This window comes from Rhinolophus ferrumequinum, chromosome X, assembly GCF_004115265.2.
Source record: "Rhinolophus ferrumequinum isolate MPI-CBG mRhiFer1 chromosome X, mRhiFer1_v1.p, whole genome shotgun sequence".
NCBI classification, from domain to species: Eukaryota; Metazoa; Chordata; class Mammalia; order Chiroptera; family Rhinolophidae; genus Rhinolophus; species Rhinolophus ferrumequinum.
The window spans coordinates 52,191,574-52,207,373 of record NC_046284.1 but is presented as its reverse complement, the minus strand read 5'-3'; the positions used below and the strand labels follow the sequence as shown (position 1 = coordinate 52,207,373).

Sequence of the window (15,800 nt, the reverse complement as noted above, 5' to 3'; positions counted from 1 at the left end):
TCATGGGAGGTTGTCTAAAGGCAAAGTTAAAAACTACTGCCAAGGAGATGAAGTATCTCCTCACCAGATGTCTGTTTGGCTCAAGCTGAGTGTGGGGGTGTAGATTCCCTAAAGTCCTCATCAGAAGCACAGGTAGGGTCTTCAATAAGTAGGTTCTCCCCTGGAAATTTATTAAAAGAAGATCATTTTAAGCATCTAAGTTTGATTATTTCAGAGGTAAATATTGGAATAGAGAGAAAGGAAAATTAGAAAATCCATGTCTGACAAAAAAAGAAAGTTGAAATCATGTCAATGGTCCCACTTTAGAAGTCTTTTAAAGCTCGGTAGAAGGTCAGAATAGAACACAGTGTTGGGTCTGTTCTCCAGCCTTATTTCCATGTTGTCTCTTTTATCTTCCATCCTTTCTTTTTACCTTTAAATTCCTTATGGGATGAAGTATGACAAGATATGGCTAATGAATTCAATCTAGGGCCATTGCAGTGTCCCTTTCACTCCAGTGGATGTAAGAGAGGATGGTGAAACCACATTAGGGCACACAGGGAAGGGGGAGAGACCTGGCTCAGCAGGGGCCATTGGCTTATGTCACTATTGTTGCTTCAATCTCTGTAGTTCCACTATGCAAACAACTGGGCCCGGTTCTTTGTCCAGCGAGCTAGCGCTGCCTTTGCATTGAAGGATGTCAGCTACAAGATTTGTGATGAGGAGAACCAAAAGGTGTGTGTGGAGGGCATTTCCTGTAACTAGTCCAGGGGCAGAAAGACAGGTCAGGGGCTGGTCATCTTCTTTGGAACTGGAGTTCCTAGTGCTCACTCCAACGTTCCTTCCTGCAGATACCTATCTTTGTCAGTACTTCTGCTGTACCCTACTCTGTGCGGGATAAGTTGGAGCCAAAGGAAATGGAGCAGCTAAAGGTAATGCAGACTCAAGGCATGTTGTGTGCCCACACCCAGAGCCACCTCTTCTTCCTCGAGCCCGTGACTTCCCTGTCACCACCATAGCCTCAGGGATTTCTCTCCATCTTCCTCTGCAGCTGACCATGAACAAGCGATATGATCCTTCCAAGAAAGCTCTCGAACTTCATAAGCTCTGCTTTGACCCAGGTATGGCTGACAGTAGTAATTCTAGAATAGGTAGAGGCAGAGGGCTGTGCTTAGGAGGGAGACTTAGGGATGGTAATGAGGTGGAGGTTGGTTATGGTCGTGAACCTCCTCAGCTTTCTGATTTTCTCCTCTCATCTTCGTGAAGACTTGGTGGGCATTAATATTGATATAATCCTGAATCGAAGAAACTGCATGGCTGCCACCCTGCAGATCATCGAAAAGAATTTCCCTGAGGTGAGGCCTGGTATTACGGTAAGGCATAGAATAGATGGGGTGAAGGGCAAATTTGTCCCCAAGGCCATAATCTTCATTCTAACTCTTCTCCTCCAAAAGCTGTTGTCCTTGAACTTGCGCAACAACAAACTGTACCAACTGGATGGCCTCTCTGATCTTATACAGAGAGCCCCCACAGTCAAGATCCTGAACCTCTCCAAAAATCAGGTGATAAAAGGGAGCCAGATCAAAGTTGGGTTAAGGGGGGGATGTTCATCAGAATGACGACAGGAGGTAGTGGAAAGCACCTGTGGGGGAGAGAGGCTGTGGGTGGAGCAGTCTGTATGTCTTTCTTTCCCTGGGACTCCTTTTCCATTTTTTCCCCCTATTTCTCAGCTGAAATCAGTATGTGATTTGGACAAGGTGAAAGGCCTGAAGCCCAAAGCTGTGGCTGGTAGAAAACCCCTTGTGCAGCACTTTCCCAGACCAGTCCACCTACACAAGGTTGGTGATAATCACTGTTACCCTTCCTGGGGACCTTTGCCCCCTAGGAGCCAAATTACCCCCGACAGTGCCCCTCAGCAAGAAGCAGCAGCTCTGGTCCTCTGGGAGGACCACAGGCCCTGCCCTCTCCTATCTCATTATATGTGTCTCTAACCTGAGCTTAGAAGTCTCCTTTTCAACCTCTGACCTGCTTACCTGTTCTCTAGTCTAGGGTGTGGTTCCTCACGCTGCACCCAGTTTTCTCTAGCATACCCTCCCAAGAATGTGCTCCAGGAAACAGGATATCCCTTCCTCACAAGGATCAGGAGAGCCAGCCTTGAGCCAGACGCTAGTGCCCTGCACTGAGAAGGGTCCTCCAGCCTAGGCCTCATGTTCAGACAGGCCTTCCTACTCCAAGCTGAGATGGGGTTTCTCCCCTACTGCTCTGAGAGGGGCCTTGTTTCCTGTGCTCCAAAAGGGTTTCTCCTTGAATCCCAGGCTGACATGGGGACTTTCCTGACCCATGCTGATGGCCGAGTTCCTTGGTGGCTGCCATCATGACATCTGTTCTTCTGGCCCAATGCCAGGTGCTGGGTCCTTCTGGGGGGATGCTGGGGTTCCCTGAGTCAGGGGGCCAGAAGTGGGCCACTGCCAGTGAGCACCGGTCCTCCTAAAGGAGCAATGGAAGGCAAAAGGTGGAGGTCGTTGAGGAGACAGAAGGACAGACCTCTCAGGGGCACTGCCCCTCCTTCCCTCCACACATCACATCTTCCTGCCTGGGCCTTCAGAAGACCCCTGGGTAGCCCGACATGGGTATGATTCCTCTGGCAAGGAACCAACTAAGACAGGCACAGGTGCACAGGGGCCATGAGGAGAGAAGGTGGTTTTTATAAGAGGGGACCACAGATCCTCTACCCCATGCGGAGCTGGGGCCTGACACTTTTCTCTGTTTGGGGAAGGTCTCCTGCCTCTGTGGCTGCTTCGTTTCCCATGCCCAGGTCAGACTGAGCTCCCACAGGTGACAAAGGTTCACCCAGAATCTAATGGGCCCTGATTCCAACAGGTGCATGTTTTCCCTTCCTACCTGAGGTCCCAGGATCAGCCAGGAGCAGGTGAAGGAAAGTGCTGCAGCAGGGAAGCCATGTCCCCTTTCTTCTGTTTTCTACCCTGACCCCCACCCCCATGGCAGAGCTTCTTTCCCTTCCCTTTGCTTTGCTTTCTCTTTCTCCCTTGTCTCTACTCCCCTACGTCTCCCCCATCACTCCCCTCCTATCTTCACTCCCTTTTTGTCTTCATCCCCCTCCTTTACCCTCCCTTCCTGCACACTGCCACAGTCACCCCCCTGCCCCAGCATCCCAGCCGATCCCTTCGGTGTGTCCTCGCCCTGACAGAATGCTGGAGCCCCAGTGAGGTAGCTGAGCCCTAGGCTCCCACCCCTTATCCACTTTACAGGACATGGACTCCTGAAAAGGACATGAATATACTCTCTGGAAAAATGTTCATACAAACACACACACACACACACACACACACACACACACACACTGCATATAACAGTGGAGACTTCCAGGACTTCATAATGCAGACACCCACTGTAATCATGCCCATGGAATATCCAGGGTCCTTTCACACCTGACCTCTGACCCTCACCCTTTCTTGGGCCCATCCTTTCCTGATCATCCAAGACCGCTTCCTTTGTCTCCATTGATGACTTTCTCTTCTCTTCTCCAGGATGGCCAGGAGTTACTTCCAATTGTAACTGACATTGTAGGCTTAGAGATAATAAAACTTTGTAAGGTGAGAACAGACCAAGCAAGATTTGGGGTGTTGCAAGGCATGCTTTGTCTACCACATTGTTGGAAGGTGTCTTTTGATACCAGGAAAGCTATAAAGGATCTGAGACTCTGAAGAATCTAGTCTTTCAATTCCTGCTTCAGTAAGTATCCCCTGGGACCATGAGGCAGAGGAAGGCTGGGACAGGAGAAGCTACCCAAGCCAGCTGTGCTCATGGGTCACGGTGAAGCTTCAAGGCCCCTTGGAGGTCCAAATCACAGTGATAGCCTGTCCCCTTTGTTCCCTCACAGGTATTACTTGATCTATGACTCTGGAGACCAACAGAGTCCCCTCAGTGCTTATCACGATGAGGCCTGCTTCTCCCTGACCATTCCTTTCAACCCCGAGGACCAAGCCCCATGAGTATCACAGCTCAGACTCTGTTCCTAGGCCCGGTGGCTTCTCTGCAGACATAGGCCAACTCTTGGAAACACCCACACTGGCCAGAGTATCACCTGTTTCTCTTTTTCTCATAGAAGCAGCTTGTGCAAATACTTCAAGATTAGCAGAAATATGAAGAAAGTCAAGGATTGTGGTAATTGCATGATGAGGGAAGATCAACATGGGAAAGGGGGTGTGAAGAGGTCAATCATAGTGGCTAAGGGCCCAACCTTCCCTTCTCCTGCCCCCACACACCTGCGGGTTCAGCTGCTGAAGCACAGAAAGCATGACATTGTTGACTCCCTCAATGCATTGCCCAAAACTCAGCATGACCTTAACTCCTATGTGGTAGACCTGTGTGTCCAGACAGTGAGCACTTGCTTCCTCCCTCATACAGACCAAGAAAGTCAGAGGTAGGTAGGAGGCTTAGAAAGATACTGAAAGCCTTAGTAACTGTTCTCCTCTTTCAGGAAATGATGCTGTTTTTCTGTCAATGGGGTGTTTGAGGAAGGTGAGTGTCTGTAGCCTGGATCCTCCACTACTCCTTTTCTTTTCCCTAACTGGACTTTCTCCCAAACATTCCCAGCTTCATAAGTTGCTTCCTTTCCTTTCCTTTCTTTTCCTTTCCTTTATTTCTTTTCTTCCTTTCCTTTCCCTTCCTTTCTCTTCCCTTCCCTTCTCTTACTTTCCCTTTTTTACACTTTCCTTCCCTTTCTCCCACCCCCACCTTGCCCCTCAACTGTCCTGGCCTGACATACATTTTTGCCTTTCTGCCCCAATGCAGCTCACGCGTCAAAGACACAGCCTATGCGGTTTTTTTTTTTTATTTTTTATTAATTTATTTTTAATTTATTGGGGTGACAATTGTTAGTAAAATTACATAGATTTCAGGTGTGCAATTCTGTATCACATCATCCATAAATCACAACCTTGGGTCCATTATCTAACCTTCCAGTTTCCTCATTTGCAAAGTGGGCTGGTAATACCCTTCTCTTGGACTGTTTTAAAAAATGATTCAAGGAAACATGTGTTTGTCAGAGGATCTGACACGTTAGGGGTCCTATTACTGGGAGTTGATTGTTGCCCTCTCAGTCCTTGAAATCCTTTCCAGAATCCCAGTGAAAATATGTGCGTTTATGGTTCCCATCAAGGTACTGCTAGAATATCAGGTAAGATCCTGACTAGGGAATGCTACTTGTATGAAAAGTACGTACAACTCTAAGAGGGGTTTGCTGTTTGTTGTCATTGAAGTGGAAGTCAAGTCTCAAGGGTCTGTACGTGCCTTCACCCGAACCTTCATCTTGACTTCTGGCGGCAATTCCAGGTAAGTGCTGTGTTGTGGGTGCAATATAGGAATGAACGTGCATCCTAGACTAAGTTCAGTGGTGTAGGAATGTGGCGATGCAGCCTGGAGGTTTTCTCATTGTGTAAAGATAACAACAGGTAGACCCAAAGAGAGGTCTATGTTCATAGTTAAGAGCATGGGCTCTGGAGTCAGAATACCGGATTCTTTTCCTGACCTCAACACTCACAAGCTAGTTAAGCGACCTTGGTCAAGTTATGAGACCTCAGTGACTCACTGTCCTCCTCTAAAAATGGGGATTAAAGCCCATTCCTTGGGCAGCTGTAGAGGGTATATGCATTAGAATTAAATCTACAAATCTAGTGAAGATAGTAGACCATCTCTCCAAGGGTGGGCTCTGTGGGAGGGGCAGAGCTAGCAGCCAAGGAACCTGGGGGGCAGGCACAGTCGGGGTATGGAAGGAATCTAGTTGCTGAGTGGCACTGGGAGCAGGATCATTGTTGGGAGTATGGGGTTGTCCATTTCTCCTGTTGTCTAAGGGCCCATCTTTCTTCCCGTCTGTGCATCGTGAATGATGAACTGATTGTGGGGAATGCCAGGACAAAAGAAACCCAGAGCACCTTATCCATTCCAGTACCCTCATCCACCTCCAGCTCCATGCCCAGCCTCTCTGCAGAGCAGCAAGAAATGGTGCAGGTTACCTCCACCCAGTCTGAGAGGAACCTCCAACTGTCTCAGAAGTGAGTGGTGGGAGTCGATGGGGATAGGTGGGTGCTAGAAGGGCAAGGGAGAGGGAGTGGATAATGGGAACTTGCAGTTAATTTGTAAAAATAACTTGGATGTGGTGCTTCCAAAAAAAGTGAGCTCATGAAAAATGTATATTACTTTTATTTTGATGTATGTAAATAATTTTAAAACAATATAATGTTCAGATGACATGAGCTTGCATATATAAAATCCTAAGGAAACGACTAAAAAACTATTAGAATTAATAAACAAGTTCAACATGATTGCAGGATACAAGATTAATAAACAAAAATCAATTGTATTTCTATACACTAATAAAGAACAATCAGAAAATGAAATTAAGAAAACAATTTCATTTACATTAGCATCAAAATATAACATATTTAGGAGCAAATGTAAAAACAATGCAAAACGTATACTCTAAAATCTGCAAAACATTGTTGAAGTAAATTTTAGACGACCTAAATAAGTAAAAAGGCATCCCATGTTCCTCGATCAGAAGAATTAAAAGAATTAATATTGTTATGACAATATTTCCCAAATTTATATGCAGATTCAATGCAATCCATATCAAAATCCCAGCTGGTTTCTTTGCAGAAGTTGACAAGTTAATCCTAAAATTCATAGGAAAATGCAATGGACCCAGAATAGACAAACTAGACTTCAAGTAGAACAAAGTCAGAGGACTTACATTTCCCTGTTTCAAAACTTAGTACAGATAATGACGTCATAGGAATGGCGGCAGCAGGGCACACTTTCTGAGTTCTCCTCCGGATCTTATTACAAACGGGACCTATAACCCATCAAAGAACTCTTTGCTTATCACACAGAACAATTAAGAGACTCGTGGAAGGATTACTTGAAAGTGCGCTAATTGGGCGAGCAGAGGAAGGAAGGAAGGGAGCGGAGTGAAAACGCGCGGGCCCGCGGTGGGGTCTCGGCAGGCGGCGGCGCCGAAAACCGTGGTGGCACCCGAAGTTCCCGGGCACGCACGGGATCCCAGGGCGGAACGGAGAGCACAGAGACCAGGAGGTGGGCTCTTTCCCTGTGTCCCACGGCTGATTTCTCCCGCCGGGAGGGCGGCTAGTGGGACCTAGGGCGGACAAAGAACACAGACTCCATACCTGGGCCACTCCCCCCTCCCGCTCTTCCAATCCTACACCTGCCCTTCCAGAGACTTAAACTGGACCCTGAACTGAGGAGTAGTGTCAGATTACAGAGGAGCCATAGTAGTGCTCAGGCTCTGGGAAGACTGACAGGCAGCCCTGACCCAGGGAAGAGGCTGGGAAGAGTGTGATTTTGGCTGGGCTAGGAGAGAAGAGACTCCTCCACCCCAGCCCCCACCCTTTCTGGCCTGCCTAGGGCGGGGCAAGTGCAACTGGAGAGACACTCCCAGGGATCAGCAGTAAGCAGCAGACGCAGCTCTGGGCTTTCAGCAGCTCAGAAATCTCCCGCCCACACCCCGCCATACACACACACACTGAAGAAGTGCCATAAGATTCAGGAGTACTGGATACGGGGCTGGTGGTGCTACTCTCAGCGTGCATATATGCAGGCAAGGGCAGAAACTGCACTGACTTTGTAAAAACTATCATCCAGACCCCTCAGGCCCACGCATTTAAATCGACAGTCCCAAAGTCACTCTGGACACCAGGTGACCGGCTCTGCCTGCGCAATAAGCAGGGGGCTCTTTGGTACAGCAGAGGACAACCTGGACATTACTTGGTGGGCTTAAGTCAAGACTGGGGCTGCTTTTTGTTTTGCTTTGTTTTGTTTTGTTTTGTTTGTCTTTATATCTTTGATATCTTTGCCTGTGTCGAGTGGGGGTTATCGGGTGTTTTTACATGTGAATGTATTTGATTTTTTTTCTTTGTTGTTGTTGTTGTTTTTCTGCTTGGTGATTTGCTTTGTTCTGAAACTGCCCTACCAGGGCCCAGCTTAAGAGGCACAAGATTCAACATATCCAGAGGCCAACTCCAGACCAAACCAGAGTACTACTGGGTTTGACCTACAAGTCACACACCCAGAGGGAATTCTCTGCAGGCACTAGAGCCCATAGAGGCCAAACCACATTTAAGTGGTCAACCCTCACGCAGCAGAACACCCTGCGGTGGGCAAAGCCAAGTCTCACAACGAGTCAGCCTAGGAGTTAACCCCACCTACGCACAAGCAAAAAGCAATTAAAGATCTTCTTCAACAGGACAATATACACAACACAAGAGTCACCTTTGGAGCACACGCAGAGGAGAAGAACGAAGTACTGCAAGTCAAATATAAAGGACACATACTACATAAGATAACCTAGCAAGAACTAAGAACTCTAGGAGATCTACCTAATATATCAAAGCAAACACAGAGAGTCAGCCAGAATGGGGAAACAAAGATACACGTTCCAAATAAAAGAACAGAAGAAACCTCCACAACTGGAACCAAATGAAGCAGAGGTAACCAACCTTTCAGAGACAGAGTTCAGAACACTGGTGATAAGAATGTTTAAGGAGCTTAGAGAAGACATAAAGAAGGATGTAGAAATCATAACGAACAACCAATTAGAACTAAACAACACAATTACCAAAATTAAGACTCACTTGAAGGAATTACCAGCAGGTTAGATGAAGCAGAGGATCGAATCAGTGACTTAGAAGACAAGGTAGCAGAGATCACCCAAACGGAACAACAGAAAGAAAAAAGAATAAAAAACAATGAGGATGGCTTAAGAGACCTCTGGGATAACATCAAGCACAACAACATGCGCATCATAGGAATACCAGAAGGTGAAGAGAGGAAGCAAGGGATTGAGAACATATTTGAAGTAATAATGTCTGAAAACTTCCCCAACCTGATGAAGGAAACCAACATACAAGCCCAGGAAGTGCAGAGAGTTCCAACCAGGATAAACCCAAACAGGTCCACACCAAGACACATTATAGTTAAAATGGCAAAGCTGAAAGACAAAGAGAGAATCCTAAAAGCAGCAAGAGAAAGACAGAGGGTTACATACAAGGGAACTCCCATGAGACTATCAAATGATTTTTCTACAGAAACATTGAAAGCCAGGAGGGAGTGGCAGGAGATACTCAAAGTGATGGAAAACAAAAGCCTACAACCTAGATTGCTTTATCCAGCAAGGCTATCATTTAATGTTGATGGAGCGATAAAGAGCTTTCCAGAGAAAAATAAGCTAAAGGAATTTATTACCACCAAGCCAGCATTGCAAGAAATACTAAAAGGACTTCTGTAAATAGAAGAAAGACCAAAACAACCTAACTACAAATTTAAAAATGGCAATAACTATGTACCTATCAATAATCACTTTAAATGTAAATGGATTAAATGCTCCAATCAAGAGACATAGGGTGGCTGACTGGATAAGAAAGCAAGACCCTTGTATATGCTGTATACAAGAGACTCACCTCAGAACAAAAGACACACGCAGGCTGAAAGTGAAGGGTTGGAGTAAGATATTTCATGCAAATGGAAATGAGAAAAAATCTGGAGTTGCAATACTTATATATGACAAAATAGACTTTAAAATGAAGAACATATTAAAAGATAAAGATGGACACTATATAATAATAAAGGGATCGATCCAACAAAAGGACATAACCCTAGTAAACATCTATGAACCCAACATAGGAGCACCTAAATATATAAAACAGGTACTGACTGTCATAAAGACAGAGATCAACAGTAACACTATCATAGTAGGGGACTTCAACACACCAATGACAACAAAGGACAGGTCTTCCAGACAGAAAATCAATATGCAAACAACAGCCTTAAATGATACATTGGACCAGTTGGATTTAATCGATATTTTCAGAACATTTCACCCCAATGCTGCAAAATACACGTTTTTCTCAAGCGCACATGGAACATTTTCCAAGATAGACCATATGTTAGGCCACAAAACAAGTCTTGATAAATTGAAGAAAATTGAAATCATACCAATTGTCTTCTCTGATCACAATGCTATGAAATTAGAAATGAACTACAGGAAAAAAACTGGAAGACACACCAATTCATGGAGGCTGAATAACTTATTACTAAATAATGAATGGGTCAAGCAGGAGATCAAGGAGGAAATCAAAAGATATCTCAAGACAAACGAAAATGAAAACATGACGACCCAAAATATATGGGATGCCACGAAAGCAGTCCTAAGAGGGAAATTCATAGCATTGCAGGCCTACCTAAAGAAACAAGAAACATCACTAATCAACAGTTTATCTTCACACTTAAGGGATCTGGAAAAAGAACAGCAAAATAAGCCCAAAGGGAGCACAAGGAAGGAGATAATAAAGATCAGAGCAGAAATAAATAAAATAGAAACCAGAAAAACAATACAAAAGATCAATGAACCCAAGAGTTGGTTCTTAGAGAAGATAAACAAAATCGACAAACCTTTAGCCAGACTCATTAAAAAAAGAGAGAGAGGACCCAAATTAATAAAATCAGAAATGAAAGAGGAGAAGTGACAACGGACACCGCAGAAATACAAAAAGTTTTAAGAAATTACTATGAGCAACTATATGCCAACAACTTTGACAATCTGGAAGAAATGGACAATTTTCTAGAGGCATACAACCTTCCAAGGCTAACTCAAGAAGAAACAGAAAACCTGAATAGACTGATTACCACCACGGAAATTGAATCAGTAATCAACAATCTCCCAACAAACAAAAGCCCTGGACCAGATGGCTTTACAGGTGAATTTTACAAAACGTTCAAAAAAGAATTATCACCTATTCTCCTCAAGCTCTTCCAAACAATCCAGAAGGAGGGAAGACTCCCAAACACTTTTTACGAAGCCACTATCACCCTAATCCAAAAATCAGACAAAGACACCACAAAAAAAGAAAACTACAGGCCGATATCTCTAATGAACATAGATGCAAAAATCCTCAACAAAATATTAGCGAACAGAATTCAGCAATACATTAAAAAGATCATACACCATGATCAAGTGGGATTCATCCCTGGTTTGCAAGGGTGGTTCAACATTCGCAAATCAATTAATGTGATACACCACATTAACAAAATGAAAAATAAAAATCACATGATCATATCAATAGATGCAGAAAAAGCATTTGATAAAATCCAACAGCCATTTATGATAAAAACCCTTAAGAAAGTGGGAATAGAGGGATCATATCTCAACATAATAAAGGCCATATATGACAAACCCACAACTAACATCATACTCAATGGGGAAAAGCTAAAACCATTCCCCCTAAGATCACGAACAAGGCAAGGTTGCCCACTATCTCCGCTTCTATTCAACATAGTGCTGGAAGTTCTAGCCACAGCAATCAGACAAGAAAAAGAAATAAAAGGCATCCAAATGGGTAAGGAGGAAGTAAAATTATCATTATATGCAGATGATATGATACTATATATAGAGAACCCTAAAGACTCCACCAAGAAGCTATTAGAGCTGATAGATGAATTTAGTAAAGTAGCAGGATACAAAATTAATATTCAAAAATCAGTTGCATTTGTATATACCAATAATAAAACATCAGAAGGAGAAATTAAAAAAAACAATCCCATTTACAATTGCTCCAAAGACTATAAAATACCTGGAAATAAATTTAACCAAAGAAGTAAAAGATCTGTACTCAGAAAATTATAAGACACTGAAGAAAGGACTGAAAGAAGATATAAATAGATGGAAACACATATCATGTTCATGGATAGGAAGAATTAATATAGTTAAAATGCCCATACTGCCTAAGGCAATATACATATTCAACGCAATTCCTATCAAACTACCAACGACGTTTTTCACAGAAATAGAACATATAATCCTAAAATTTATATGGGACCATAAAAGACCCCGGGTAGCCTCAGCAATCTTGAGAAATAAGAACAAAGTGGGAGGTATAACAATTCCTGACTTCAAATTATACTACAAGGCTACAGTAATCAAAACAGCATGGTACTGGCCTAAAAACAGACTCATGGATCAATGGAACAGAATAGAGAGTCCAGAAATAAATCCATGCCTATATGGCCGTTTAATCTACGACAATGGAAGCAAGAATGTACGATGGGGTAAAGACAGTCTATTCGATAAATGGTGCTGGGAAACCTGGACAGACACATGCAAAAAAATGAAGCTGGACCATCTCCTTACACCATATACAAAAATAAATTCAAAATGGCTTAAAGACTTAAATGTAAGATCTGAAACTATAAAATGCTTAGCAGAAAATATAGGAAGAAACTTCACAGACATTACCCGGAGTAAGATTTTTACTGATATATCCCCTCGCGCGAGGGAAGTAAGAGAAAAAATAAACATGTGAGATTATATCAAACTAAAAAGTTTTTTTCAAAGCAAAGGAAACCATCAATAAAACAAAAAGGGATCCTACTGAATGGGAAAAGATATTTGCCAATGATATATCTGATAAGGGATTAATATCACAAATCTATAAAAAACTCACTCTACTCAACTCCAAAAAAACAAATGACCCAATTAAAAAATGGGCAGAGGACTTGAAGAGACATTTTTCTAAAAAGGACATACAGATGGCAAACAGACATATGAAGAAATGCTCAACCTCACTAACCATCAGAGAAATGCAAATAAAAACCACAATGAGATACCACCTCACCCCAGTCAAAATGGCTATCATCAACAAATCAACAAACAACAGGTGCTGGCGCGGATGTGGAGAAAAGGGAACGCTTGTGCACTGTTGGTGGGATTGCAGATTGGTGCAGCCACTATGGAAAACAGTATGGAGGTATCTCAAAAATCTGAAAATGGAACTACCCTATGATCCAGTAATTCCACTCCTAGGTATCTATCCGGAGAAATCCAAAACTCCAATTCAAAAATCTCTATGCACTCCTATGTTTATTGCAGCACTATACACAATAGCTCAGACATGGAAACAACTGAAATGCCCATCAGTAGATGACTGGATTAAGAAACTGTGGTACATTTATACAATGGAGTACTACGCAGCCATAAAGAAGAAAGAAATCTTACCATTTGCAACAACATGGATGGACCTAGAGAACATTATGTTAAGTGAAATAAGTCAGACAGAGAAAGATAAGTACCATATTATCTCACTTATATGTGGAATCTAAAGAAAAGAATAAGTGAATGAACTAATCAGAAACAGTTTTGGAGACAAAGAGGAAAAACTGAGGGTTGCTAGATGGGCGGGGGGGTGGGGGTAAGGGGGAAGGTGAGGGGATTAGAAAACAATCAGTAACTACAAGATGGCCACGGCGTTTTGAAAATTAATCTGGGGAACGTAATTTAGTGGTTACCGGAGGGTAAGGGGGTTGGGTGTTGGGAGATGAGGGTAAGGGGGATCAAATATATGGTGATGGAAGGAGAACTGACTCTGGGTGGTGAACACACAATGTAACTTATAGATGATGTGATACAGAATTGTACACCTGAAATCTATGTAATTTTACTAACAATGGTCACCCCAATAAATTAAAAAAAAAAAACATGACCCATAAGATAAAAAATTGATGTTAGACTTCATTAAAATTAAAAAATTTCACTCTATGAAAGATACACTTCAGGGGGGAAAAAGACAAGCCACAGAGTGAGAGAAAATATTTACAAAATACCTATCTGATAACAGACTTACCCAAACTCAACAATAAGAAAAGAAGCAACCCAATAAAAACAAGGGCAAAACCTCTGGATAACTCACGAAAGAAAACATACAGAAGGAAAATAACCATATGAAAAGATACTCAATACCATACGCCATTAGGAAACTGCAAATTAAAACAATAATGATATACCATTATATACTTATTAGCATGGCTAAAATTCAAAATACTGAGAATATTAAATGTTGACAAGGATGTGAAACTACAGGAACTGTAACTTATTGCTGATGGAGATGTGAAATGGCACAGCTATTTTGGAAGATTTTACAAAGCTAAACAAGAGCTTATATACAAAGTAATCATGCACCTACGTATTTGACCATATGATTTGAAAACTTATGTCCACACAAAAACCTACATATAAATATTTATTGCCCCAAGTTGGAAGCAACCATGATGTCCTTAACTAGCTGACTTCATAAACAAACTTAGGTGCCTCCATATTATAGAAAACTAACAATGAAGATAAATGAGCTATCAAGCTATGAAAAGATATGGAGAAATCTTAAACGTATATTGCTAAATGAAAGAAGGCAGCCTGAAAAGGCTGCATTCTGTATAATTCTAATAATACGAGATTCTGAAAAAGGCAAAACTGTAGAGACAAAAAAGTTCAGCGGTTGCCAAGGGTTGGGTGGGGAGAAGGGATGAATAGGCAGAGCACAGAGGATTTTTAGGGCGGTAAAATTATTCTGTATGATGCGGACACATGACATTATATATTTGTCAAAACCCATAGAAATATACAACACAAAAAATAAACTTAGTGTAAAGTATGAAAAAAAAAACTTAGTACAAAGCTACATCAATCAATGCCATATCGTACTGGCTTGAGTATAGATATATAGAACAATGGAACAGAATTAGAATCTACAGACACACACACATACACCTCATTTATGGATAATTGATTTTCAACCAGGATGCTAGAAATATTCAATGAACAAAGGATAGTCTTTTCAACAACTGATTCAGGGACAACTGGATACCTGCTCAGAGAAGAATTAATTTGCATGTCTAAGTCACACTATATCCAAACATAAATCAAAAGTTAGAGCTAACACTATAGAAAACCTTAAAAGAAAATATAGGGGTAAATTCTTTGTGACCTCGAATTATGCAACAGTTTCTGTACAATGCTAAAAGCACAAACAAAAAAGAAAAGTTAAATCAATTTGACTTCATCAAATTTTAAAACTTTTTGTATCAAATGACACAAACAATAAAGTGAAAAGACAACCCACGGAATCAGAGAAAATACTTGCAAATTGTATATATGGTAAAGGATGTGTATCCAGAATACATAAAAATAACCGATAGAATTCAAAAATTAAAAGGCAAGTAACTCAATTAACATGGACAAAGATTTCAGTAGACATTTATTAAAAAAACGGCCAAAAGTTACATGAAAAGATACTCAACATCATTAATCATTTGCAAAATGCAAAGCAAAAATAGAATGAGATACTATTTTACACACACTAAGGTATATATAAATATATATATATGTATATATACATATATGTGTGTGTGTGTATATATATATATATATATATATATATATATATAGAGAGAGAGAGAGAGAGAGAGAGAGAGAGAGAGAGAGCGCCAAAAAACTGTATACACAGTTTAAGAAAGGAAAAAATGTATTAAAATTATAATACTAAGTATATAGTCACATTTGACTTCTGCAATTACAAGAGGTGCTTAAGGTGGTTACCATCAGCGTTCAGACACTTCTAATTATGACAAACTACTGCTACACAGACAACATCTCTTAAAGTGTGCATACATTTTTTTTTGGTTCTTTCTTTCTCTCCTCCATGCCCCGTGTGTGTGTGTGTGTGTGTGTGTGTGTGTGTGTGTGTGTGTGTGTGTTGGCAAAGATACGGAGAAACTGCAACTCTCCGTTGCTCGTGGGAATGGAAAATGTTGTATCCACTATGGAAAAGTTTGGCAGTTCCTCAAACTGTTAAACATGCATTTACCATATGACCCAGCAATTGCATTCTTGGATATATATATCAAGATAGTTGAAAATATATGTTCACACAAAAACTTGTATGCGAATATCCATAGCATCA

General features: G+C 41.8%; 1 protein-coding gene across 1 annotated transcript in view; it reads left to right on the top strand.

Moving 5' to 3' along the window:
* The window catches only part of LOC117037842 (nuclear RNA export factor 2-like), a 31,746-nt gene extending 25,689 nt beyond the window's left edge, over window positions 1-6,057 (top strand). The window contains 17 exon segments of the mRNA XM_033134379.1: window positions 418-502; window positions 610-714; window positions 831-911; window positions 1,031-1,100; window positions 1,246-1,334; window positions 1,434-1,541; window positions 1,710-1,750; window positions 1,752-1,821; window positions 3,528-3,593; window positions 3,677-3,732; window positions 3,881-4,000; window positions 4,106-4,159; window positions 4,259-4,379; window positions 4,481-4,488; window positions 4,490-4,521; window positions 5,262-5,334; window positions 5,853-6,057. Coding sequence (XP_032990270.1) covers window positions 418-502; window positions 610-714; window positions 831-911; window positions 1,031-1,100; window positions 1,246-1,334; window positions 1,434-1,541; window positions 1,710-1,750; window positions 1,752-1,821; window positions 3,528-3,593; window positions 3,677-3,732; window positions 3,881-4,000; window positions 4,106-4,159; window positions 4,259-4,379; window positions 4,481-4,488; window positions 4,490-4,521; window positions 5,262-5,334; window positions 5,853-6,057 — 1,384 coding nt within the window.
* The last annotated feature ends 9,743 nt before the right edge of the window (window positions 6,058-15,800 follow it).